Genomic DNA, 27,651 nt, shown 5'->3' with positions numbered 1-27,651 from the left:
CTTTACTAAAAGAAGGGTATAGTAAAGTCTGTTTCCTTCAAGTATCTGAGTGGTTCACGCGTTTCCAAGATAGTCGAGAAGACGCTGAAGATAACTCGTGCCTGAGACGTCCTTCAACATCAAAAACTGACGAAATTGACGAAAATATCGAAAAAGTCTGTAATCTGATTCAATCTGACTACTGCTTGAGTATTTGATCAAATGTTGAAATTGTAGGACTTAATAAAGAATGCGTAAAGCAAATAACTAATTTAACATGAGAAAGGTGTGTGCGAAACTACTGCTAAACATTTTCATGATCGAACAAAGAGGTGCTCATGAAAATGTTTGTATTGACACTTTGAATACCACTGAAAATGATACTAATTTCTTGGAAAGATTGATAACATGTGATGGATCCTGGTTTCTCACTTATGATCCTGAAACTAAGTGCCAGTCCATGCAATGGAGGGCTCAACTTAACTGAGAGAAAAAATTGCTTGAATGTGCAAATAAAGATTTGATGATACGCTGATTGATTTTTTTCCAATATTGATGGAATTGTGTATTTTCACTGGGACCCTGAAGGTCAAACAATTAATCAATATTACTCTCTTGGGGTTCTTGTTCAACTTAATGAGAAAATAAGAAAAAACATTACCAAAATTGTGGAAGAAAGAGACATGGGATCTGCAACAAGAGGACACACTGGCTCATATCATATCGTCTGTTATGAGGTTTCTTCCGAAATACAGCATCCCCGTGTTAGAGCACCCACTCTATTTGTCTGACCTAGCACTACATGACTTTTATCAATTCCCCAATATCAAATCTGCATTAAAAGGAATGAGATGTCAATCTATTGAAGCAGTGAAAGAAGTGGCACATGTTATCGATGAGTACACAGATGAAGACATCCTGCACTGTTTCCAACAATGGAAAATTCTTATAAAATGTTACATGGATAGAGGAGGGGAGTATATTTAGAGTGACAATAAATAAATGTAAATGTTTTCAAAATAAAATGTTTTATAGCAATAGCTCAATTATTTCACAGCCACGATGACTTCCAGGAGTGTGTCTTCGATTATTGAGATTTTCATGTTTTTCATTACACCTAAAATAGTGGACAAACTAATAAAATACACAGAACAAAAAGTAGATACAATTTATAACCTATGGAATGTGACTCGCCCTTCTAACAAACTTAAGTTGATACCAACAAGTGCAACAAAAATGTTTCGTTTCATAGGACTCGTTGTAATTATGGGAACATGGAAACCTAAAAGAGATTGATTTTTTATGCTATGGTCCAGGAAAATATATCCAGTTTCATTTTTGACAAATAGATTTTTTGAACTTCTTTCTTACATTTGATATGATGACAAGACTACTAGAGAGGTACAGAGACAAATGGACAAATTTTGTGCACTTAAAGAAATGTTTACAACTTTTACACAGGAATGTTGGGTATCCAAATAGTCATTTAACAGTGGATGAGCAACTGGTAGCTTTTCATGGGAAATGCCCATTTAGGGTTTACATGAAGTCCAAACCAGCTAAGTAAGGCATAAAAATTTGGGCCCTCTGCAATGGTGAATCTCTGTATGCTTTCAACTTGCATGTCTTGCAGGTATACACAGGGATAGAAAGATCTATGGGAATAAATCAGGGTGCTAGATTTGTAATGTACCTTATGTCACCTATGGTTCTACATCATAAAGACTGGAAGAGCGGTGTGCTGATCACACGCCCCTCCTATTTGCATCCTCAGCTGAGGATGACACGGAGGTCGGATGGTCCCGATGGGCCGCTTGTGGCCTGAAGACGGAGTGCTTTTGTGGTACTACAACAGACAACTTCTTTACAAGTGTTCCATTTGTACAGGAGCTCTTCAAACTAGAGTTTAATTTCACTGTTACTCTTAGAAAAACAAGCCTGATATCCCATTTGAACTTCAACTATTGCCACTGAAACCAAAATTTTCATCGACATTTGCATTCAATGAAAATCTAACCATAGTATCATATGTGTCTAAAAAGAACAAGGTAGTAATCCTTTTGAATTCTGAACATCATGACTGTAATTGCAGCACCAAATAGGAGGAATTCAAACCCAATATTATTCTACACTACAATAAAACCAAAGATTCTGTTGACACAATGGACAAAACGATAAGTAAGTGGTGATGCAATACGACTACCAACATGATAGATACAGCAGCCATAAATGCATATGTTATTTGGAAGACAAAAAATTCTGACTGGGAGGTCCTTGCAAGCGACAAAAGGAGAAAATTTTTGTTGGATCTATGACAAGAACTTGTAAAGCCTCACATTAAGCAAAGACTTACACAAGGTTAAGGGCTGGGTCAAATAAATGCAATTTCCGGCAAACTTTTGATTGGTGGAAACAGGGCAGGACGGAAATATAAATACAACAGTGTGCAAAACTTAAGGAGGAAGGTAACTTGATGTGTCACTGCCAACTGACATAGCTTGATGGAATTGGACCACATGCATTGTAGTGCCAAAGAAACTGGCACTGGCAAGCGTATTCAAGTACAGAGATATGTAAACAGGCAGAATAGGGTGCTGCGGTCAGCAACGCCTATAAAAGACAAGTGTCTGGTACAGTTGTTAGAGCGATTACTGTTGCTACAATGACAGGTTATCAAGATTTAAGTGAGTTTGAATTTGGTGTTATAGTCGGCATACGAGTGATGGGGACACAGCATCTCCGAGGTAGCAATAAAGTGGGGAATTTTCTGTATGACCATTTCATGAACGTACTGTGAATATCAGGAATCCAGTGAACATCAGATCTCCGACATTGCTGCGGCCAGGAAAGGACCCTGTACGAATGGGACCAACGACAGCTGAGAAGAATCACTCAACGTGACAGTTGTGCAACCCTTCCACAAATTGCTGCAGATTTCAATACTGGTCCATCAACAAGTGTCAGTGTGCAAACCAGTCAACGAAACATCATCGACATGGGCTTTCGGAGCTGAAGGCCCACTCGTGTATCCCTGATGATTGCACGAGACATAGCTTTACACCTTGCCTAGGGCCGTCAACACTAACATTGTTGATGACTGGAAACATGTTGCCTGGTCAGACAAGTCTCATTTAAAACTGTATCGAGCAGTTGGACGTGTATGGATATGGAGAAAACCTGCATGTCAGCAGGGGACTGTTCAAGCTGGTGGAGGTCCTGTAATGGCGTGGGGCATGTGCAGTTGGAGTGGTATGGGATCCCTAATATGTCTAGATACAACTCCTAACAGGTGACATGTATGTAAGCATCCTGTCTGATCACCTGCATCCATTCATGTCCATTGTGCATTCTGATGGACTTGGGCAATTCCAGCACGACATTGCAACATCCCACATGTCCAGAATTGCTACAGAGTGGCTCCAGGAACACACTTCTGAGTTGAAACACTTCCACTGGCCACTAAACTCCCGAGACATGAACATTTATTGATCATACCTGGGATGCCTTGCAACATGCTGTTTAAAAGAGATCACCATCTCCTTGTACCCTTACAGGTTTATGGACAGGCCTACAGGATTCATGGTGTCAATTCCCGCCAGCACAACATCAGAAATTAGTCGCATCCATGCTACACTGTGTTGCGGCATTTCTGCATGCTCTTGGGGGCCCTACATGTTATTAGGCAGGTGTATCAGTTTCTTTGGGTCTTCAGAGCAGAAAGAACTCATACAGTATAGTACAGATGCTAACAGAAGGAAGTATGCAATGAGATGAACTAAAATGACACTTATTCAAAGACAACAATTAAACTGAAGTAACAGCAATGTTACTTTCTGCTCAATGGGATTTAAGTCAAAGGAATGAGCAGGCCAGTCCATTTGCTGAATATCCTCTCATCCCAGGCGCTCTTTGATCTGCACTGTTTGATGGGGATGCACATTGTCATCCATAAAAATCAAACCAGGGCTAAATGGACCCCTAGGTGTTTTAAAAGCTCTTTAATAGAGCACATTCTTGCCATGGATGGCAATGCTTGCTCTGCAATATGCTCCCACACTGGCCACTAGGTTGGTAAAGAATTCTTGTGGTTGGACATTCCACTCACCAACCAACACAGCTGACAACTGCTGAATGATTGGTGGTGTGTGTGGACATGCTGCAATACATCTCCTTAATGCATCCCACACTTGCTCAATGGGATTTAAGTCATAGGAATGAGCAGGCCAGTCCATTTGCTGAATATCTTCTCATTCCAAGTGCTCTTTGATCTGCAGTGTTTGATGGGGACGCACGTTGTCATCCATAAAAATCAAATCAGGGCCGAATGCACTCCTGAAAAGATGCACATGGGGAGGAATACAGTGTCACAATAACATTTACTGTTGTTTTCAATGATTTGGATATCAGTACGCCCATGCAACATTACGCCTCCCAGCAGACAAACACCTGGACCACCAAAATGATCACGTTCGGTGGGTATATGCAGTGTTGTTGAATATAATAGGTTTGGTAGTCCAAGTCTTATGGTGTGGGTAGGCATAACGTTATTTCAGTGTACTGACCTCCAAAGTTTTGAACACAGGAAACTCACAGGTAAACATTATTGTGACATGGTGCTCCTGTGCATCTTTTCACAGGTGCATCTGACCATGACTTCACTTTTACATAACACCGGCAGCCGAATTGCAGGGAGAGACTGAAAATATCTGCTTTAGTTATGACTTTGTTTTACTACAAACACAACTGGTTTGGGGAAAATTATATTCCCGTCTTCAGGTGTACAAATTTAGCCGTCAGCTGTGAGGTGGTTGATGCTGTGGATGTCAGACTGCACTGTAGAACTTTGTTACCGTGACAAGCTGAGTGTGGCTTGCTGGTGTCTTTGAAGAGGCCAATGAGGTAGGCCTTACTGGCTTCCTGGAATGCCACGATGCCAGAGCTTTGGAAGCACAAGTCGGTCTTAACGTCCTCGATGAACATGCGCACAATGTGCTAAATGTGGAGGTTGTAGATGAGCAGCTCGTTGCTCTTTTGGTAGAGATGGATTTCTCGCATTGTGACAGTTCCTGGCCTATAGCAGTGGGGCTTTTGGGTGCACTCTTCCTCATCGTCTTGGTGATGAGTTGTTTATGCAGCACCTTTCTGCCAATCAACTAGTTGGCTGTTTGCTTTGTGCAGGCCATATCAATGGGAGATGAGAGTAGTAGCACTGTTCCCGAAATCAATCATGTTAATAATAAAGCAAAGTCATAACTGAAACAAACATTTTCAATCTCATCATTTTTATGGGTGAGATATGCAGACAGCATCAAACCGTGCTGGTGGAGGGGCTCTTGGAATGAACAGAAATTCGTCAAATGAACTTGACTATTTGCTCACCTGAGTTAAATACGACTGAGCACATGTGGTATTGGTGGGGAGACATAGTGCAGCCCGTCCACATGTGACCCAGCAGCTGTCAACTGTGCTGATGGGGGACTAGAGCACCCTACCACAAGAACTCATTACTAACCTTGTGGCCATCATGGGAGTATGTTGCAGAGCATGCATTACTGTCTGTGGTGAAAACACATGCTATTTGAATCATGTTCCATCTTTTGAAAAGTCCAAAGAACCACCATGAATTGGAGTGACTTTATTGTAATTATTGTATTTGAATAAAAGTGTCATTGCTGTTCATCTCATAGTATATTTCTTCCAGTTGTTATACTGCATCAGTGGTGGTAGCAAGTTTCATCAAAATATGTTACTTGGCAGTGAAGCATCACGTGAATGTTACTTTTGTTCTTACGTTTTGCACATCAGTGGACTTTTGAAAGAATAGTCTCAGATCAAGACATCCTACTGTGACCATAGTCACGTCATGGAGCAACTCTGCCATAAGTTTTTCACAGCTTTTTCATCTGAGCATGACCACCAACCAGCTGTTTGTCTAATCGTAGCTAAGAGCAGAGTTGATTCCTTACTGGCTGAATATAACATGCTCGATTTCGATAACTGCATTGCAATGCAACCTGCACCATCTGGATAGTTTCAATACCAGTTTCCACAAGTTACGTAGATGGGAGTTGCTCTTACAATACATCCCACAATCCCCTTGGCCTCAATCTCCATTAGTCCTTGTTCCAACACCAATATCCACCCACAGCCCTATGCTCACCTCTTCACTCATTTGATTACTCCCATTCTCCTCTATTCTCTCTCTCTCTTTTTCAATTCAATCCTTTGCTTCATTACATGTCACACACAATTCTACCTGTCTGTTCCAGAGATAAGTCACCAGTTTTGTATTCCTATCCCATGCCATTGTTGTGTCTCCATCCCAGTCATTACCAACCCTTCCTTCTACCACTCCCCCCCCCCCCCTTCCTCTCTTTTTTCCCCTCACATTACTTGAAAAGTATATGTTCATGTTTGTGTGTTGTGTGTGTGTGTGTGTGTGTGTGTGTGTGTGTGTGTGGGATGGGGGGGGGGGGGGGTTTCTATATTAATTGTCTCTGAAGAACATTTTCCAAAAGCTTAGCATCACTTTTAGTCTTGTCTACATAACCATTGAGAACTCAGTGCCTCAACTTCATGTCTTCCATTATACGTATTCTACATGGTATTTGGCATTGTCATAGAAATAAAACCATGTTCATTGGAAATACAGGCAATCTGAGAAAACGGCAATTTTCTTAAACTGATGGTGGGAAGTATTCAAGATAAAGAAGCATGGTTCCAAAATTTACTCAAGAATGGGTATTGACTTGGTTTTAATGAGGAAATATCCTTAACAATTGACAATGGCAAAATGTTCAACGGTTTGCTAAGCTACACACATATTGTATAATAAAGTTCATAAATAGAGAAGGTGCACAATAGCACCTTCCACGAAGTAAGTCTAGATGGATTTTAATATAACATAAAAAGTATATTTAATGAAGGGGAGTGGTTACACATCAAGATAGGAGAGGGGGGGGGGGGGGGGAGGCTGACTGACATGGAAAAAAAAAACGAAACTCTAGTACAGTGGTCAGAGCAATAAAGACAGTAACTTGAGCAACTTGACAAAATTGATGCTATAACTACAGAGTAGCTAAAATCATTTAAGAACTAGGAGGTTATTTTATTTTGTGTAAAAATTTTATGTAACATGAAATATACCATAATATTTAGAGAAACACTACCACTATGTTTTAACGACATTAACTTTCTTTTGGATTGGTTCCACAGTCTTGTTATATTTACAAAATGACAATATAGTTCCACTTACAGCCATTATTAAGTGGTACATGCATAAAAACCTAACTTAATTATATATATGTGCATTTAACAATATTATGAATAGTATAGATTGCTACTCACTGTCAAGATGAGACTCGAGTTACAGAAAGGCGAAATGAAAATACAGTCTTCTCACCGTGCCTGTCTGCAACTTAGTGTGTCATTTTTACAGTGGGTAGCAATATATCCTTTTGATAAAACTGTTATGTAAGATTTAATAATTCGGTGGATTGGTGGAATAATAATTCACTGTCATTTATGTTTCTATGAAAATGTGCAAATAGCAAACGTCCTCACAATAGGTTGGTACTTCTCAATCTGGGGTCTAGGTGATCTGCCTCTCTCCCCCAGCATTTCTGAAACCTATCTGCTTTTCCGCCATGAGGGAGTTTCAAAAGTTATGCATAATTGTTCCAATTTTAAATGTACCAAATTTTCAGCTCTTGCCAATCAGTACTAGCCAATCATTTTGTCACATTTTAATTTAACAGTTTTCTCATATGATTTCTCATTTTGATAAAGTTACCTTCCTATGTAATTGTGACACTCAAAAAAAGTGTTCTAATTAACATCTGTACAAAAATAATGACAGTTCATACAGATCACAACTTTTTTAGAAGTTATAGATTTATTATGAAACATGGACCTTGCCAAAATGGGTGGCTTGAATACCTCAACGATACAGATTGCCTTACAGTAGGTGCAACCACAACGGAAGGGCATTAGTGGAAAGCCCAGACAAATATGTGGTTCCTGAAGAGGAGCAGTGGTGCTTTTCAGTAGGTGAAGAGGCACCACACTCAGTAATTGACTGATGTACACATCAGAGGTTGCTATTCAGGTTGCTGACTGTGTGTGGGGTGCACACAGCGATTTTTTTTAGATTAGCAACTCTCCATCCAATCCAGATAATGATAGCTGTAGGTAACACAGAAGGAGCAGTGTAAGAACGAAAGAAATGACTCCCACAGGTGAGAGTATTAAAAATCCTAATGGTAAATTGCAGAAGCATTTGCAAAAAGAGTGCCCGAGATTGAATCACTCATGAAAAGCAGTGGAGCTCGCATAATACTAGGTACCGAAAGCTGGTTGGAACCTTAAATCGACAGCAGTGAGATTTTTGGGGAAAATTTAAGTGTATGTCTTAAGGCTAGGTAAATGGGAAATGGAGGTGGTGTATTTGCCACAGTAGCAAGAAACTCAAATCCAATGAGGTAGAAACTGAGGCTTCATGTGAAATTGTTTAGGCAAGACTCACTATCTGCTGTGGGTATAAAATAACTGGATCCTTCTATTGCCCACCAGACTCATCTCCTGATATATCTGAAAACTTTAGAGAAAACCTCGGTACACCTGTATGTAAGTTCCTCAATCATAAATTAATCATTGGCGGAGACTTTAATCATCAAACAATTAATTTGGAAGATTACAGTTTTGTTACTGATGGTCATGATAAAGATACCCTGTGAAACTTTACTGAATGACTTCTCTGAAAACTACCTAGAACAGATAGAAACCCCACTCATGATGGAAATATATCGGATTTAATGGCAACAAATAGACCTGACCTCTCTGAGGAGATCCACATCACAACTGGGTTCAGTGAGCATGATGGAGGTTTGGCAACAATGATTACCAAAGTACGAAGGACAACTAAAACAAGCAGAAAGATATATATGTTCGGCAGATAAAAAATTGGTAGTGTCATATCTGAATGAGGAACTTGAAATTTTCAGCATGGAGCAAAGCATGTAGGGAGGTAACCTCCAAGGTATACAGCCATTGTACAGAAACTTTTAAATAAAGATAGATTACTACATAGCAGGCATGAAACAAAGTGTAGGGCTTTAGACAGAGAGATGCTGAATGAAACGTATTTGGCCGTCAAGAGAGCAATACGAGATGCCTTCAATAAAAACCGTAGCAGAATATTGTCAAGTGATCTTTCACAGAACCCAAAGAAAATCTGGTTAGTGGCACCAAAGTTAGTGTCCAGTCTCTAGTGAATGAGACAGAAACTGAAATTGAGGGCAACAAAGAAAATTCTGAAATGCTTAACTCCATTTCCAAATGTTCCTTTACAAAGGAAAACTAAGGAGAACTGTCCCAATTTAATCCTTGCACCACTGTAAAGATGAATGTAATAAGTATTCGTGTCAGGGGTGTTGAGAAACAGCTGACTTTGTTAAAATTGAACAAAACTCCAGGTCCTGATGGAATCCCTGTCAGATTCTATACTGAATTTGCAACTGAGTTAGCTCCTTTTCTAACTATAATCTATGGTAGACCTCCAAACAAAAAACTGTGCTACAGCTTGGAAAGAAAGCACAGCTGACACCCATGTAGGAGGAGGATAACAGATGTGATCCACTAAAACTACCATCCAATATCCTTGACATTGATTTGTTGCAGAATCTTAGAACATACTTTGAGCTGAAGCATAATTAGGAACTTTTAACGGAATGACCTAAATGCCAACTAGCACGGATTTCGAAAACACCAATCGTGTGAAACCTAACTCAACTTTTCTCATATTACATATTGAAAGCTTTCAATCGAGGCAGTCATGTAGATGCTGTATTTCTTAATTTCTAAAAACCATTTGACTCAGTACCACACCTATACTTACTGTCAAAATAGTGATCATATTAGGTATCAAGTGACATTTGTGACTGGATTGAGGACTTTTTGGTGGGGAGGACACGGCATGATATCTTGGATGGAGAGTTATTGTCAGATGTAGAAGTAACTTAGGGTATACCTCAGGGAAGTGTGTTGGGGACCTTTCTCTTCATGTTGTGTATTAATGACCTTGCAGACAATATTAATAGCAAAATCAGGCTTTCTGCAGATCATGCAGTTATCTATAATGAAGTAGTATCTGACATATGCTGCATAAATATTTAGTCAGATCTTCCCCAATAAGATTTAAAAGTAATTCAAAGATTGCCTATGTGCTTTAAATGTTCAGAAATGAAAAATTTTGGACTTCACAAAATGAAAAAATTTAGTATCCTATGACTATAATATCAATGAGTCATTGTTGGAACCCGCCAACTCATACAAATACCTAGTTGTAACACTTTGTAGGGATACGAAATGAAATGATCACATATGCTTAGTTGTTGGTAAAGCAGGTGGTAGAATACTGGGGAAGTACCATCAATCTATGAAAGAAATTTTTCACAAATCACTTGTGTGACCAGATCTAAAATATTGCTCAAATGTGTAGGACACATACCAGGTAGGCCTAACGGGGGATATTGAATGTGTACAGAGAAGGGCAGCAAAATGGTCACAGGTTTGTTTAATCTGTGGGAGAGTGTCACAACGAACTGAACTGGAAGACTCTTGAAACTAGATGTAAACTATCCCTAGAAAATCTGTTAACAAAGTTTGAAGAACTTGCTTCAAATGATTACTCTAATTTTACTGCAACCTCCTATGTATCACTCACATAGGGATTGTGAGGATTAGATTAGAATAATTACTGCACACACAGAGGCAATCAAACAATCTTTCTTCCTGCACTCCATATGTGAATGGAACAGAAAGAAACCCGAATAACTGGTACAATGGGACATACCCTCTGCCATGGACTTCACAGTGGTTTCCTGAGTACAGAAATAGATGTAAATGTGGCCTTGGGACATTAGCCAAAATGACCTTCGCTGTGCTTGTACTGTGTGCAGCTGAAAGCAAGGGGGCACTACAGCCGTTATTTTTCTCAAAGAAATGCAGCTCTTCAGTGCGGTTTAACAATGATGGCATCCTCTTGGTAAAATAGTCTCTCATTTGCATCCCCAGACAGGGCCTAGTCAGGAGGATATCATCATCAGGGAAAACGAAATTGGCATTCTACTTATTGGAGTATGGAATGTTAGGTCCTTTAATCATGTAGCGAGTTTAAAAAGTGGTATGGATAGGTTTAAGTTACATGTAGAGGGAATTAATGAAGAGTGGTGGCAAGAAAAATAGGATTTCTGGTCAGGTGAGTATACGGTTATAAATACAAAATCAAATAGGGAAGAGTCAGCCTAATAATGAATAAGAAAGTAGGAATGTAGGTAACCCAAAATAGACATGAAGCCAAAGGTAAAGAGACAGAGAGAATGTACAAAGAGATAAAAGAAATTAATTAGATAGTTAAGGAAGACAAAAATTTAATTGTGATGGGACACTGTAATTTGATAGTAGGAAAAGAAAGGAGAACAAATAATATGGACTGGTGGGAAGGAATGAATGAGGAAACCATCTGGTGCAATTTTGCACACAGCATAATTTAATCATAGCTAACATTTGGCTTCAGAATTATGAAAGGAAGCAGTATGTGTGGAAGGGAGCCGGAGACACTGGAAGTTTTCAGACTGATTATATAATGATAAGGCAGTAATTTCAAAACAAGATTTTAAACTATAAGAAATATCCAAGGGTAGATGTGAACTCTGGCCACAATTTATTGGTTGTGAACTGCAGACTAAAACTACAGAAACTGCAAATTAGCAGGAAACTAAAGAAATGGGACGTGGATATATTTAGGAACTGAAGGTTGTTGAAGAGTTTCACATGAAGTATTAGGTGATGTTGGGCTGTAACAACGGAAAGGAATACGGCAGAAAACAAATGGATAGATTTGTGAAATGCAGAGCATCACATGGGTAAAATGGCAAGACTAGTACAAGTTCTTGGAGATATTGATACTTAGGATATATCGATTTAAGTGGTGAAAAGAGAAAATATAAAAATACAGCAAATGAAGGAGGTGAATAGAAATACAGACAGCTTAAAAAATGAGTTTAACAGAAAGTCAAAATGGCTAAACAGGAATGGCTAGAGGACAAATGCAAAGCTGAAGAAACATGCATAACTAGGAGAAATATAGATGCTGCCTAAAGGAAAATTAAAAAAGATACCTTTGGCAAAAAAAGAAGCAATTATGTGAATATCAAGGGTTGAAAAAAGAAGCAGTTGTGTGAATATCAAGAGGTGAGATGGTAAGCCAGTACTAAGCAAAGAAGGGAAAGTTGGAAGCTGTGGTGGTGATTTTCAATATAAAGTGACTCAATTATGTGATTATTAGTCATTTAGTCGTCACTTGCCACCCAAGAATATAAGTATGAGACTTTTTTCATCCCTCTCTTTGTCTATTAGTAATTAATGAATGGATAATGAGCCTCGTAAAATTATATTGTCAAAACATTAAACCAAAATCATTGCGTAAAAGTTAAAATGCAAAGCTAATATGTGTTGACAGTACCACTGTTCTCTGATGACACCTGCAATCTCTCTGCACCACCAAGGAACACGATTCTGTCTAGAACGGCCTTAAGAGAATGATGATGTGTTATTCACAATTTGGATGATCATTTCTATTGCATTTTTTACTACTCCATTGACCCTCTTCTCTGTATTTAATGTGATCTGCACTTTAGCAATGAAAGCATTCCAGTTGGCTATTCACAGTGAGGAGTGTGACAAACAACTGATTCGGTGCAAATTAGGGACCAATGGGTATCACACACAACATCAAGAATGTCCGCTGGGTCTTAGGAGTGTAGTTATGACTTCACATTGTCAAATCTGTTTTAGAACAGGTGCCACAGACATGCTGAAATGTTTTGGCACTCCCAAATTTATTAGACAGAGATCAACGTCTAAGAATAGTGTCTCTAGTAGTTGCTTTCTACGAGTCAAGTCATGGAGCATCATCACCACATGCATTTATTCCAGCCAGAAAAATCTGCGGTGGCGGAACATTGTCTTATGGAAGGACATAAAATGCTTTACGATGAGACACAAGTGGTAGCCACTGCGTCGCAGTATTGGGACTGTGTAGTGAAAGAAGCCATTGAAATCCGGCTTCTGACAATATTATAAACTGAGATAAGGGGTATCCTTTAAGTAAGAGTTGGAACCCAGTTCTGTTTGGCATTAACAACCACAACGGTCCTTGTCGCGGTCTTCAAAAACTGTCTATTAGGATTTGATATCGATTTATTGTTTTCACGAGCTTTCACCACCAGTGCATTGTGGTGCCTGTTGCTAGAGGGTGGTTTTTTCCATGCACACACGATGGTCCAACGGTCGGTGTATAAAGGAGCCGCCACGGCATGTTTGACTTCAGTTCTGGCGAGAAGGTCCGATGGCTTCCTCACCTGAAGATGGCGGCCAGGTGGATCGCCGAAATATTGTGTCCAGATGACGAGATGTTCCGGCTGGAGACCCGATATGAATACAATGCATTATTATGCCGGAAAGTTTACAGAGCCATTTCCATGTGCTATTTTTGTCCTATATATTATATGTTCTAGTATTAGGAAGATGGTCTTCTAAAAGTCTCGATTCTTGTATTTCTGTACATACTGTGAGATACTTCGTGATTAATTGTAATTTTTTTGCAGGTACAAATAGCAACAATTTCATTTCCATTGTAAAATCATTGAAAAGGCAGTGATGTGGTCAGAGAAAATGAAGGTGAACCATGTTGAACTGCAGAGTGTTCCAATGCCTCCTGTCCACAGAATCTTGTATTGTCAAGGAAAGTTTCGGTTCCATAAGAACAGATTAATCAGATCTTTGTCTTTTTTTCCCTGTCTGTTTCCTTCTTTTTCTCTTTTTGGTGTTTCCTTTTGTGTAATTTTTCAAGTTGTAGGTCCTGGTAAGAAGATGATCAGGCATTTCACTAGCTCAGTGTCTTCGTCTCGTTTAACCTTATTTTGGGAGGAAGAAGCTGTGGAGTGAGTTTTTTCCTCTTGTGCTGTCAGAGGGCTATGAAGTGTCTCCTGCTGTATTTGCTGAGAGCCTCTTGCTGGCTTCATTGGTATGTAACATGACTAAAGTGTTTGAGATTGTGCAGCAGAGGATTTGCCTCCTTTGTGCTGATGAAATCTAATTGGTTCATCACTGTAAAAGTAACTCCTCTTATTCTAGCACACGCCAGTGGTTGAATAAATTATTTCCGTCGCAATCTACGTCTACATGGATAGGACACATTCTGCAGCCAACAAATTATATATTTGGCATGGGAAGAAGTGTGAGAGGTAAAAATCAATCTTCTGGCTTGCCCTCTTTCTGTGTGGTAGCCAGGGTAGGGAAAGCAGTTAGATTGTGACTGTCCACATCAAAATATCAATACCAATCTGTTGAGATGTCCAGATCAATATGGCCATTGTATGACTTAGTTCAATGTGTTCCATGTGATACATCCTACTCTGATCAAGGGCTTTCTCCACTGGTGCCATCCAACTGCAGCGAAGATCAGCTGGATGATGGCCATTGCTGGAAGTCCTGACACCCCAAAAAGATGGTCATCTGGTGAGGAGTGCAGGCATCAGAAGGTTCTACCTAAAGGGTATAGAACAACCTCATCACATCGGCTACCTTAAGGCATTCCTCCTGACTCAGAATCCACACTACAGAAAAAAATTTCAAAATGTAGGTCAAATCCAAAAGAGGAACAAAAGTTACTTAATCCAAAAAGAGATGTAAAGTAAATAAGTACAAGTATAACCGAAGGAAAGCAGAACCTAGAGACATAGCTCAGTGGACATCAAAGACTGCCACCACCAAGGGGTAGAGGGTAAGAGAAGTAAGAATAGTCAGAGATGGGAGACTGGACACAGGAAAGGAAGTAAATGTTGCAGTAGTTTGGGTCCAATGCCCACCAAGAAAATACTAACGAAAGAGTTGTGGTGTCCTGAAGGGAAGGTAGAAGGAGTAAATACTGGGTCTGTATTAAGGGAACAAATTTGAGGACAATATTATAGAATGAGAAGAATTTGACAGAGACTGAAAGGTGTAAGTGGGGGGGGGGGGGGGGGGGGGGGGGGAAGAGGCCCCTGGAGAATGTGATGTTCCTGCAAAATTACCGAGACCCTTGGGAGAGCCAGTCACGACAAAGTTATTCTACCTGACTTGCAACCAAATGTTCCCTGATTGTATGAGTAGCTTGTGGAGTCCAGCTAATACAATAAAATACCTCTAGATGGTACCTCACACATCCTTTTGAGTTATTTAGCAGCTCAAGTAGCTTTGGGCTAGATGGTCACATTTAGTTTTTATGCATATTTCCCCATTCTCATGTTTTGTGTAACTTGCAAATTTGATGGTTGCAGGTGTCTGGGAACCATGTATGTGCATAAACTTTGTGTTTTAGACTTGGGAAAAACCACTACATAAGCACATTATATGCTGAAGCAAGCATTTAAGGAGGTTGCCTTAGGTCACACTCAAACTTACGTTTGTCTTAAAATGTTTTCAAGGTGGCAGAACACTGTTTGACGATGATATCCATTCAGTACAGCCGTCAACCAACATTACTCCTCAAAATGTCGCTGCTGTTCCAAATACGGCGCTGGAAGATCCTAGGCAGACCATTCAGTAAATATGCAGTGTCACAGGGCTGTCTTACAGGAAGTGTTAGAGGACTTTATCTGACGAAAGTGGTCCACAGCAAATCGTTCCTCCATCATGACAATGTGAGGTCACACACTGCATTGATCACCCAGGACTTTCTGGCAGCAAACAAAATGACAGGTGTTCCTCATCTGCAAGTCACTTTTTTTGTATTCTTTGGAATGAAGCTCAAGTTAAAAAGTCGAATATTTCACACAGCTGAGGAGATTAAAACAGAATTACAAATTGTAATAACAGGCTCATAAAAAATTCATTTTAAGAAGCTTTCAGTTTATGGTAAAAATTCTAGGAGCAGTGTAAGGCACCCCAAAGCAACTACTCGAAGGTGATAGTGATAAGTAACATCAAGGTGTATTCTGGTAATTTTTGTGCAGCACTTTGTATATGCCACAGGCAAACCATCCTCAGGTTTCACGAAGAATGTAATGATTCCAATTTCATAGAAGGTAGATGCTGACATATGTGAAGATTACTAAACCAAAAGTTTAATAAGTCATAGTTACAAAATAATGACATGAATTATTTACAGAAGAACGGAAAAGCTTGTAAAAGCCACCCTGGGGAAGATCAAGTTCGATTCTGGAAGAATGAAGCACACAAGTGGTGATATTAACTCTATGGCTCACCTTAGAAGACGGATTGAATAAAGACAAATTTACATTTATAGCATTTGTAAACTTAGAGAAAGCTTTAGACAGTGTTGACTGAACTATACTCAAAGTGAAATATGGTCAACACAGAGTTCAGACAAAAAGAGAATCCAAGTTTCTGAAATGTGGTGCTACAAAAGAATGCTGAATATTAGATGGGTAGCTAGAATAACAAATTAGGAGGAATTGAATTGAACTGGCGGAAAAGAATAGCCTGGTACAACTGAACTAAACAAAGGAATTGATGGACAGGACACATTCTGTGGCCAACAAATTGTATATTTGACATGGGAAGAAGTGTGAGAGGTAAAAATTGTAGAGGAAGACCAAGAAATCAATACAGTAAGTAGGTTCAAATGGAAGTAGGTTGCAGCACTTATTCAGAGATGAAAAGAGTTGTGCAGGATAGACTAAGGTGGAAAGCTGCATCAAACCAGTATTTGGGCTGAAGATACAACAATAAACTTTCCAGTTTATGTGAGAACTCTTCATATGTGAGAGACATAAGAAAAACTGAAGAATTACATCCGATAAGGTCAGGCACCACATTACAGTAAAATACTGTAGCGCATAAAAATTCAGCACTATGCTCTAGTTCAGCAGTTCTTCAAAGAGCACAACAGATTGTGATGGATGTCCAACTGCACCAACAAATAATAATGTGTAATTCTTACGCTGACTTCAACTAGCAGGTTTTTAAAAATATACGAGGTCTATTCAAAAAATTCCGGAACTTTGTCAGCAAAATTGTTCTACACTTACCTTTTATTTATTTTGCACTGTCTTCTTTGAAATACTCTCTTCCACAATTGATACACTGATCCCAGTTCTGTTTCCACTTCCAGAAACAGTCTTGGTATGCCTCCTGCTGGATCACACGAATTTCCTTTTATCTCGTCTATTGTTGCAAATCTTCGTCTTTTCAGGGGAGTTTTCAATTTTGGAAATAAAAAACAGTCTCCAGGGGCCAGGTCTGGAGAGTACATAGGATGAGGCAGCACAGTGGTTTCATTTTTTGTGCAATAGTCATGTATCAATAAGGATGAATGTGCGGGTGCGTTATTGTGAGGCAAGAGCCATGAATCGTCTTGCCATATTTCAGGCTGCTTCATTCTCACATTTTCTTGTACGTGTCACAAGACATCCCAACAGTACCAGCAATTCGCAGTTTGTCCCTGCGGCACGAGTTCATGATGAATTAATCCTTGAAAATCAAAGAAAACTATCAGCGTGGCTTTGACATCTAACCTGACTCGATGAGCTGTTTTTTGGTCTTGGAGAATCTTTTCCAGCCCATTGTGAAGACTGAACCTTGATCTCAACAGCATAACCCTAGATCCCATGTCTCGTCACCAGTTATGATTCTCTTAAGGAACATCTCGTTCTCATTTGCGCGATCCAAAAGCTCTTCACAGATTGTGAAGCAATGGTTTTTCTGTTCTGGACTAATGAGCCATGGGATGAACTTGGTGGCAACAAGATGCGTTCTAAGATGCTGATTCAAGACTTCATTACATGATCCAACTGAAGTGTTAAATTTTTCTGCAATCTCTCAGACAGTCAGTCTTTGGCTGGCATGTACAATTTCGTTGACGTTCCTGACATGAGCATCATCAGCAGACATCGAAGAGCATCCTGAACAAGGGTCCATCTTTAACTTCTGTTCACTCATTTTTAAAGCATGTGAACCATTTGTAACACCAAGTACAGCTTAAACACTCATCACCGTAGCCTTCCTGCATCATTTGGCACATATCTGTATACGTTTTCTTAAGTTTCACGCAAAATGTAATGCAGACGTATTGCTCCTGTAACTCAGCCATCTAAAAATTTGCAAACTGTGTGATACAATGTTCTACTTAAGAGAGCACTGAACACTAACTAACAGACATACAACAATGAAACTTTGAGCAGTTACACATTAAACACAGGCATATGCAGGGATGCCAACCACATTTCGTTCCAACACACCACTGGCATGAAATTACAAAACTTCCGGAATTTTTTGAACAAACCTTGTATACGCTCTCACCAGATAATGGTCAGTGTAGCTAGTAATATCTTATACAGACAACATTTGTTGTATTCCTTTATCATTATTGTTGGAAGTTTTGTTTTTATTGCCAGTTCTGAAACAGGGGTAATCAGACAAATTTCCAGAAAAAAGCAAAATGGACTAATCAAAATTGTAAATTTTATTGAAAGTTTAAATATTCAACTTTGAACTCTATATTATTTGAACAGATTAGTAAAAAATGAACTGCATACATTATTATTACTACAATCCATGTTCACTGATTAGCAAGACGCCAACTGCTAAGGTTTTTTTTTTTTTTTTTTTTTTTTTTTCCGTTTTACATGACAGATGAGATAAAAACCTCCATTACATGAAAAAGTCACACTTGCACAACAGCTGCTAATCATCCATAGTGTCACCCTTAAACATATTCATTCTTCATCTACAAGAGGAAAAAGTATCAGTATCTGGCGCAGAAGTCAAAACTGAAACTTTGATAAGGGAATTCAATAGCATCTCTCAAACTGTAACAGTGATTAATTTCCTAGTTTCCAGAATTTACTCGTATCTACATAAACAGCAATGTTAACTTCAATTTACTTTGTAACACATCACACACATCTTTTGCATTATTTATGACACATTTTTGTGAAACTACCCACCAAGCAGTGGCAAAACACACACACAAAAGAAAGTCATAAGTAGGCGAGTTTTTGGAGCCAATGGTGGCTCCTTCTTCAGGCAGAAGGTCTGAAGGGGGAGGAAGAGGGCGAAGGAAATGGACTGGAGAGGTCTAGAAAAAAGGGTAGATCTTGGAAATATCACACAGAACCATGGGTCAGGAGAGACTTACCACACTGGATGAGATTTGAAAACCTAAGAGCTCTCAGGTTTTCAAATCTTGCCGATGCAGTCCCCAACAATCAGTCTTTTCTTCTCATCCCATCTGGTAAGTCTCCCCTGATCCATGGTTCTGTGTGACTTTTCCGAAATCTACTCCTTTTCCTAAACCTTTCCAGTCCTTTTCCTTCACCCCTCTTCCTTCCCCCACAACCCTTCTGCCTGAAGAAGAAACTAATGGATCCAAAAGCTAGCCTAATTATACCTTCCTTTTGTGCATGTGTTCTGCCACTGCGTGGTGAGCAGATTTCTTTATCTATCCAATTAAATTATTTTGTCAAATATTCATTATTTTCATTGTTATAAACATTTTTGTGAGTGCTTTCCACAAAACATCAGTCATACAAAGATTAGGACAAAGCTCCAAAGACCCATTATCTGACAATGTGAGTACAGTGAATGTTTAGTGAGCACATAACTCTATATTTTTGGGCTGCTTCAGCACAGGACGCATTAGAAGTAATGATACTGTTCGTCACAACCTACGCATGTCAGACAGCAGCTCCTGTGATAGTTAAAATGAAAAAGGAATACATTTCAAAAAGATCGAGCTATATTTCACAATAAAACTTCCAGGAATTCAATATGATATTAACATCCCTGTTGATGAGCTGTCCTATATTACCCACCTGAACATTTCTATGGAATACTTGGTTTAAAAGTCAAAGTAGACCTATAGAAATAGAATGCCTGAGAGACAGGCTATCTAAGCTTCTTTATGCATTTAGAGACATTCCTAATCAGAATAGAAGTAGTTAATTAGAAACTTGTAAAAACAGTTGGCACGTAGCTCAATACACAGATATTTTTTTGACAGTAATGCCTGAAAAATTTTCCACCTCACCACATGTAATATGAATGCAATATAAAAAAATCACTACCAAGTACACTAATGTACACGGTTATTTATTGAGAATTCAAAGTCATGTGAAGCCCCCATGTGCTGCAATCAGAGCCTCTCAATTTCATGACATGGAATCAACAAGGGCCTAGATACATTGCTGGGGATCTCCCTCTGTGCAGTTTGCATTTGAGTCTACAAAGCATCGACACTGCTACTTGGACAACAAGTTGCTGATCAACATATTCCTGACATGTTCAATGGGTGACTTGACAGGCAAATCTGTAGGCCAAGGAGGTCTTTACATTTCTTGCCATGGATGACCAGGAATCTTCCTGCTGAAATATACCCTATGTAGCTGCATGAAGGAGTAACTCTGGCTCTAAAACAATAACACAGTGGCTGCTGTTCAGAATGCTCTCCATACATAGTGATAGAGACAACATGCTGTATCTAAAAGGCACCCCAATCCAACACTCTTAGTATGTTTGTTGTGACACTGGACATTGCAGGTTGCCACACTGTGATCACCACAATGGTGTCTAACACATGCATGGTAACACCTGTAGGACAGTATGAAGTCATACTTGTCTGTAAACAACATATATTTTACCAGTTATCATAAAGTGCCCAATGCCATCTAATTTGTCACTCTGAACCATAGAAGCTGATGAAATAGTATGTGTGTCATAGTCAAAATCACAGCAGATGGTGTGAACACCGAGTTTAGAAGTGTCTGCACCTGTTGCAGTACGCCATTGTGAAGCCAACAGTGGCAATGAAGATGTACATCCACGACTACAGTCACACAAGATGATTGTCATTCCAGGTCACGGTCACACTGCGTGATGCAGTATCCATTCATTTCTTGTACCCACTGATTCCCAAAACCGGTAACATCATAAAAGCTCAAGCTCATTAACAACACAAAAAATCTATTCCCTCAGAGATCTGTTATTGTGATTTATTGAGGCTCATCTTCATGCTGTTAGTGGCCCACTTCAAATTTCACAATAAGTAATAAATATGCAATTTGATACAGGTATTTTGGAGTCTCAAACCAAGTTTTGTATTTTTATCCACTTTTGCTAGATACTAACTTACTAAATGTTGACAAAGTGAACTACAGAGACAATGTGAACTACAAAACACACACACACACACACACACACACACACACACACACACACACACAGAGAGAGAGAGAGAGAGAGAGAGAGAGAGAGAGAGAGAGAGAGAGAGAGAGAGAGAGAGAGAATTGCTCGCTGAAAGCAGTTCAATTGTGCTCTTTCATGCAAATGTGTTTTGGAATAGTTTTAACTGACTCTCACACTACCCTTATATTCTACAGTTGTAATTTTATCAGCAGAAACTGGTTTCAAGGTTTCCAGTCAACTGAATATATTTTAAAAGAACTGTAACATATTAACTGTACTTCTGAAAAATGTCACAACACAAAAATGATTGTATGTGGAATATGGTGTCACAGTGAGCCAACTGATTTTATGCCACAATCACAGACAAGAGCTTATTGCCCTTATTTATTTTCTTTGAACAGTGAGTGGTTTTAGCTTTAAATACAGGGTGGAGCAGAGGAAACACATGTTTTGCGCAACTGAATAACTGAAACCTGGTTTTCTTTAAAGAAAGTTTGCATCAGTAATAGTACTTTTATTGCATTTTTGAAATCTGCATACATTAGAAAATATTATTGTTGAGATGATGTCCTCCTTGCTGGACACAAATTTGGATCCTCTCCAAAGAGGCTCTCTCTAACATTTCATTTGGCATAGCTTCAATTTTCTCACAAATGGAAATCTTAGAGGTCATCAAATGTGCAACACTCATTCACACACACTCTTGATTTCAAGCAGCCCCACAAAAAAAGAAGTCACAGATCAACAGATCAGGTGGGCCTGGGGGCTAAGGAACATCACCATATTTGTGAAATGAAATGTCTCGGGTACATTTGTTGAACCACTTCCATGGATGTTCTTGCCACGTGAGCTGTGGCACCATCCTGCTAGAACATCTCTCTCATGTGCACTTCACGCCTTGCAAGTTCTGGACAAAGAAAGTTGTTTAATACTTTAACACAGTACACTGGTGTCACAGTAACTGCAGTTCCTCCCTCTTCAAAACAACTAAGGTCCAATAATCCCTATTTTGGAGGTACCGAACTACACTGTTACTTTTGAGCTATGGAGAAGTTTTTGGTTTAGTTCATGTGAGTTCTCTGGTGCCCAGTACCAACAGTTCTGTACATTAACATAACCATCCAGATGAAAATGGGCTTTCTCACTCATGAATACTGGGGCATCTGCATCTATACTGGGGCATCTGCATCTTCTGTACGAATAGTGCCTACTACATTACAAAATTCTCTGTGCTACACAAAATCTGTTTCATTTATCTGCTGGACAATCATTTTCTATTGGTGAAATCTGAGATCATCATGTAAGATGTGATTCAATATAAACAACATGACATACCCAGTGATACAGTGGACTGTTTCAGACTAACAAGAACTGCCATTTCACTCTGTCTATGTTTTCTGGAGTTCAAACTGAACAGGAAAGGTAAGGTTTTTTTTCCCCATCACATATCCAATACTTCTAAAGGTTGCAACCCACTCGAATATAGCGTTTCAATCTGGAACTGCTTCTCGACATCCAACATGAAACTTTCAAGAGAAAAAGTATTGAACCGTAACCACAGAACCCTTGTTTTTAAAGAACTTCTCAACCATGAAACACAATGCTCTATGCTCTGACACTTCACAGTGACTGAAACTGCATAGATTGAGCTGTTTGCCAACAGTCATTCAAGGTCAATACCCCCACTTATCGAATAGAACTAGCAATTTAAAAAACGTGTTTCCTCCGTTCTGCCCTGTACTTACAACATGGCTGAGTTGTCTACTCTACTTGTTTTCTCTCTGTATCCAAAGGCAGCCCACACTTCGTTGTTTGAGAAAACTCTAATTGCTTGAAAGTGGGATTAAGAGGAGAGGGTGTGAGTTTGGAGAGGATGGGTTTCCATGATACTTCTGCCATACAAAAGTATGACTACTTTTAGTTACGTATAATGTGATGATATTAATGAAAGCTCATATATTATTGAAAGCTCATATATTACTGACAGCTCCCACTAGTATTGTATTGTATAATGCGTTACAATTAATAAATGGCATACCTGCTATGCATTTTGTCAAAGATGCATGTCTCTCTTCAGAACAGCTCTCCGAGCCTCCTCTGGTAACCGTGCAGGGTCTGTCAGAATATCTGTTGCTCTACTCAGGTACCGCAGTGAATTCAGGACCCCTATACATTTAAAACAGATTAATAAAAACATGAATATTAACTACAGAATCCTAAAAGGTAAGAAGGAAGTAAATGGAGAGAGGGGGAGAGGCAAGAGGTGGGGATTGGTGGAGTTACATCCCAGTTGTCTCATTGAACAAACAATATCTGTAGTTTTATTTTATATGTAATAAACTGGCATAAAAACCTGCAACTTAAGCTATGGTTTAGTTTAACACCCATATCATTTTTTTAAATTCTGTACAGACTTTTGAATGCTCTTGTAGGAAAAAAGTTTGCAACCACACTGCAACCTAGGATGCACACTTACTTTTTCACATTATTGTTACTATAAATTGCTGAGAGTGGGTATAAATTATACTGGCAAAGTCACAATAAAGAGGCTAAAAACGGAGTGGGGTTAGTGTTTCACAAAGATATTGACCCAGTTACAGATGTGAGCTTTGTAAGTGAAAGGATAATTAGAGCAAGAGTGAACATGGGAAAGAATAATTTTACTATACTCCAAGTGTAAGCATCTCAGCAAGGGTACAGTGAGGAAGGAAAAATGAAATTCCTCAAAGAACTGGAAGACCAAGTAAGAGAAGATAACATTATGATAATTGGGGATCTGAATTCTCAGGTTGGCATGGATAGAAATAGCTATGACGAGGTGACGGGCTCTTTCGAATGCGGAAGACGAAATGTGGAGGGCGAAGAAATTCTAAATATGAGCATAAGGAATCATCTTTTAGTGAAGAATACATTCTTCAAGAAAGAAGATAGCCATAAGATTACTAGATATGGCTGAGATGGCAAATCTAAGACAGTTATAGACTATGTATAAACAGACAAATTACTTGGCGGAAAAGTCAGGAGGTTGGTTGACAACACTGCGCCGACACGGACTCTTCGAGTATTTGCTGCAATAAATAATTATAAAAAGCATTTTATTAAGCTGTTTTTAAATGTTTACAGCTGTTATAAATATAATCTAAGTGTTATTAAATTAGTGGAAGTGTTAGTGAAGTATAAAATAAGATTAAACGGGTTAAGAAGCATATTTTTCTTCTCACGCCTGTAGCACGAATCCTAGGCCTAATTTCATGCGCAAATTGTAAGTAATCAGTGAATTAAACTTATAGGTAAATGTTTACAGCTAGTATAAATATAATATATGCGTTGTTACATTAGTGGAAGTGTTAGTGAAGTGTTAAAGAAGATTAAACGGGGTAAGAAGATTATTTTCCTTCTCGCGTCTATAGTACAGATTTTAGGCTTAATTTCATGCGCGCATATTGTAAGTAAACAGTGACTTAAACTTACATGTAATCATCAGTTTTTTAATTCAATACTCCTTCAATTTATTTATATCTGCCTGAATAGTTTCTAGGGTCCTTTGTTTACATTTTAATCAGTACTTAAATCAGTTTATACGATTTCTGTTTTTACCATGAGTGAGAAGTATGTGACATGCCGTAGGATCGTTAGTTCCAGCGTGTGGTGTGATGCGATGGGTGGTGTAGTTTCTTTCATTGGGGCGAATTTAGTGGTGTGGGAAATAGGGACATAAATGGGGCTCACCAGTGGTGTTGTAGGATCTGCAGTAAATATAGGAAAATACTGGAACAGGAAGGGAAAATTGCAGCTCTTCAAGCTGACTTAGACAAGGCAAGGGAGGATCTGGACAGGTTAAAGAGGGAGAAGGGTGAACAGTGGTGGGAAGTGGCAAAAGGTAATAGGGGGAACAGGCTGGTACTCTGGACCTAGATTTTCCTGCAGTAGTTGGCTAACACCTCTACCATGGGAATTACCTAACAAAGCTGGTCATAAATCTTGAAAATAGATTTGACCTGTTGCCTCAGTCAGAATCGGATGAGCAACATGTAGCTGAAGCTGTAGAAAGGGCACAACAAGCTTTCAAGGACTTGAAAAAGGTAGGGAAATTTGTAAAGAGAAAGAAAGTTCTGTTGTAAGGTAGTTCCCATGGTAGAGGTGTTAGCCAACTACTGCAGAAAAATCTAGATCCAGAGTACTAGGTCACAAACTTTTTCAAGCCTAATGCAGTGTGTGTGTGTGTGTGTGTGTGTGTGTGTGTGTGTGTGTGTTTGAGATTTACGGGTGCTAAACAGCGTAGTCATCAGCGCCCAAGCACATAAAACCAGGAACACATGCAATGAAGGGACTAAGACGAACAGCAATCAAGCAGAATGGCTAAAAGACGCAGACCTGATGCAGTTCCAAATCCCCACATACAGAGGTAAAACAAGAGGAGAAGGAACACACTAAAAAATGAAAGGAAACACAAGGAAAAGAGATCAGAAACCAAAGGGAAACAAGGAGGTAATCGTGACTGGCGGACCTCTTATCTAAAACCTGGGTGAGCCAGTCACCCAATAGCACATTAAAACCCTCTCCCTAAAATCCGAGGCAACAGATTGGACATGACACAAAACCGTAAGACCTTAACCACAGTCGCTGCATTGTCTTGCAAAATGAGGGCAAATCCGGTGGCAAAGAAACCACCATCCTCTGGTCAGAGAATAAAAGACAGTCAAGTAAAATGTGGCGGAGAGTAATCTGGACGCGACAAGCACTGCAGATTGGGGGGTCCTCCCGCCGGAGTAAAAAACCATTCGTTAAGGGACTGTGCCCGATTCGGAGGCGAGTGAGGAGAACCTCATCCCGCCTGTATGACTGGTAGGACGTACGCCATGGTCGCATAGTGGCCTTTACCAGACGCAGCTTATTGTCAGCAACTGCCAGCCACTCCTCTTCCCATTGATGCATAACACGAAAACGCAAAAGGGAGGTTACAGCACGGAGGGGGACGGCACATTCAACAACGTGAGGGAGGGAACATGCATCTTTGGCAGCCACATCCGCCAGTTCATTTCCCCTAATACCCACGTGCTCCGGCACCCAGCAGAAAGAAACCTTCTTCCCCTGCCGTTGCAGGTGGAGTAGGGCATCATGGATGTTCTGGATGACCGTATCCGCTGGGTACAAGTGTTGCATGGTCTGAAGGGCACTCAGGAAGTCAGAACAGGTGAGGAACTTAAGACTGGGAACACATCTCATCTGCTCCAATGCCCGCAAGATTGCAAACAATTCGACATCAAGGATGGTAAACGCCACAGGAAGCTGTAAAACAACAGCACAACCAACAGAGTCCCCCTGTTTAGAGCCATCTGTGAATACAGGTACATGGTAAGGATACTCGTTTAAAATATTGTAAAATAAGGAGGTAAAAACAAACGCTGGAGTGCAGTTCCTCCGGTTCTCCGACAAGTCTAGAAGGATGCTGGGCCTCTGGAGCAACCAGGGAGGCAGGCGAGTAAAACCTTGTTGTTGTGGGGCCACATGCTCCACACCAAGGCACTCAAGCAAATTCTTGGCACTAATCCCAAATGGTCTCATTGCCCTGGGACGACTGGAAAAAGAGACGTTCCATAGGCGGTCGGGCAATGGTAGGGTACGCAGGGGAGGTAGGACAGGCAAGGAAATGACACACCTGTCGCACCATGAGGAGTTTCCGCCAGATGGCGAGCGGCAGTTCCCCTGCCTCAGCACACAGGCTGGGGATGGGACTGGTACGGAAGGCACTAGTGGCCAACCTGATACCCTCATGGTGTACTGCGTCAAGGATCTTCAGATACGAAGGCCTTGCTGACCCATACACGGTGCAAGCATAGTCAAGATGCGATCGGACGAAAGACCTATAAAACTGCAGCAGATGCGCCCGATCTGCTCCCCAGGACTGATGGATCAGAAACTTCAAAATATTCAGTGCCTTCAGGGCCCGCACCTTGAGGTCTTTAAGGTGAGGCAACCACGACAACTTGGAATCAAAAGTGTGGCCCAGGAACCTCACAGTGTCTCTAAAAGCAAGAACCGTGTCCCTCAGACACAATTCAGAGGAGGTAAAAGGACGCCGAGAACGATTAAAATGAACACACACAGATTTGTCTGCAGAAAAGGTAAAACCCGTCTTTGCAGTCCATGCCTCTAAGGGCTTTATCGTAAGCTGCAACTGCTGACTAGCAGTGACAAGACTGGTGGAAGAACAGAAAACAGCAAAATCGTCCACAAACAAGGAGCATTGGGCAGGACTCCAGATAGTGGACGTGATACTGTTAATAGTGACGGCAAAGAGGGAGACACTTAAAAGTTGCCCTGAGGAACACCATTCTCCTGCACGTACAAATCAGATAGCACATTACCAATCCGATACCGAAAGAGGCGGTGAGAAAGAAAGGACCGAATGAAGATGGGGAGACG

General features: G+C 40.0%; 1 protein-coding gene across 1 annotated transcript in view; it reads right to left on the bottom strand.

Annotated features, from left to right (window-relative positions):
- LOC126271650 (MLX-interacting protein) overlaps window positions 1-27,651 on the bottom strand; it is a 392,142-nt gene that overhangs the window by 6,267 nt on the left and 358,224 nt on the right. Inside the window, exon 16 of the mRNA XM_049974169.1 lies at window positions 23,264-23,391. Within this exon, the coding sequence (XP_049830126.1) occupies window positions 23,279-23,391 (113 nt within the window). The 3' untranslated portion in view covers window positions 23,264-23,278. The remainder of the gene's footprint in view (window positions 1-23,263; window positions 23,392-27,651) is intronic.

Source organism: Schistocerca gregaria, chromosome 1 (assembly GCF_023897955.1).
Source record: "Schistocerca gregaria isolate iqSchGreg1 chromosome 1, iqSchGreg1.2, whole genome shotgun sequence".
Lineage (NCBI taxonomy): Eukaryota > Metazoa > Arthropoda > Insecta > Orthoptera > Acrididae > Schistocerca > Schistocerca gregaria.
Note: the sequence above shows the minus strand (reverse complement) of the source record. Positions and strands in the feature narration are given on the sequence as shown.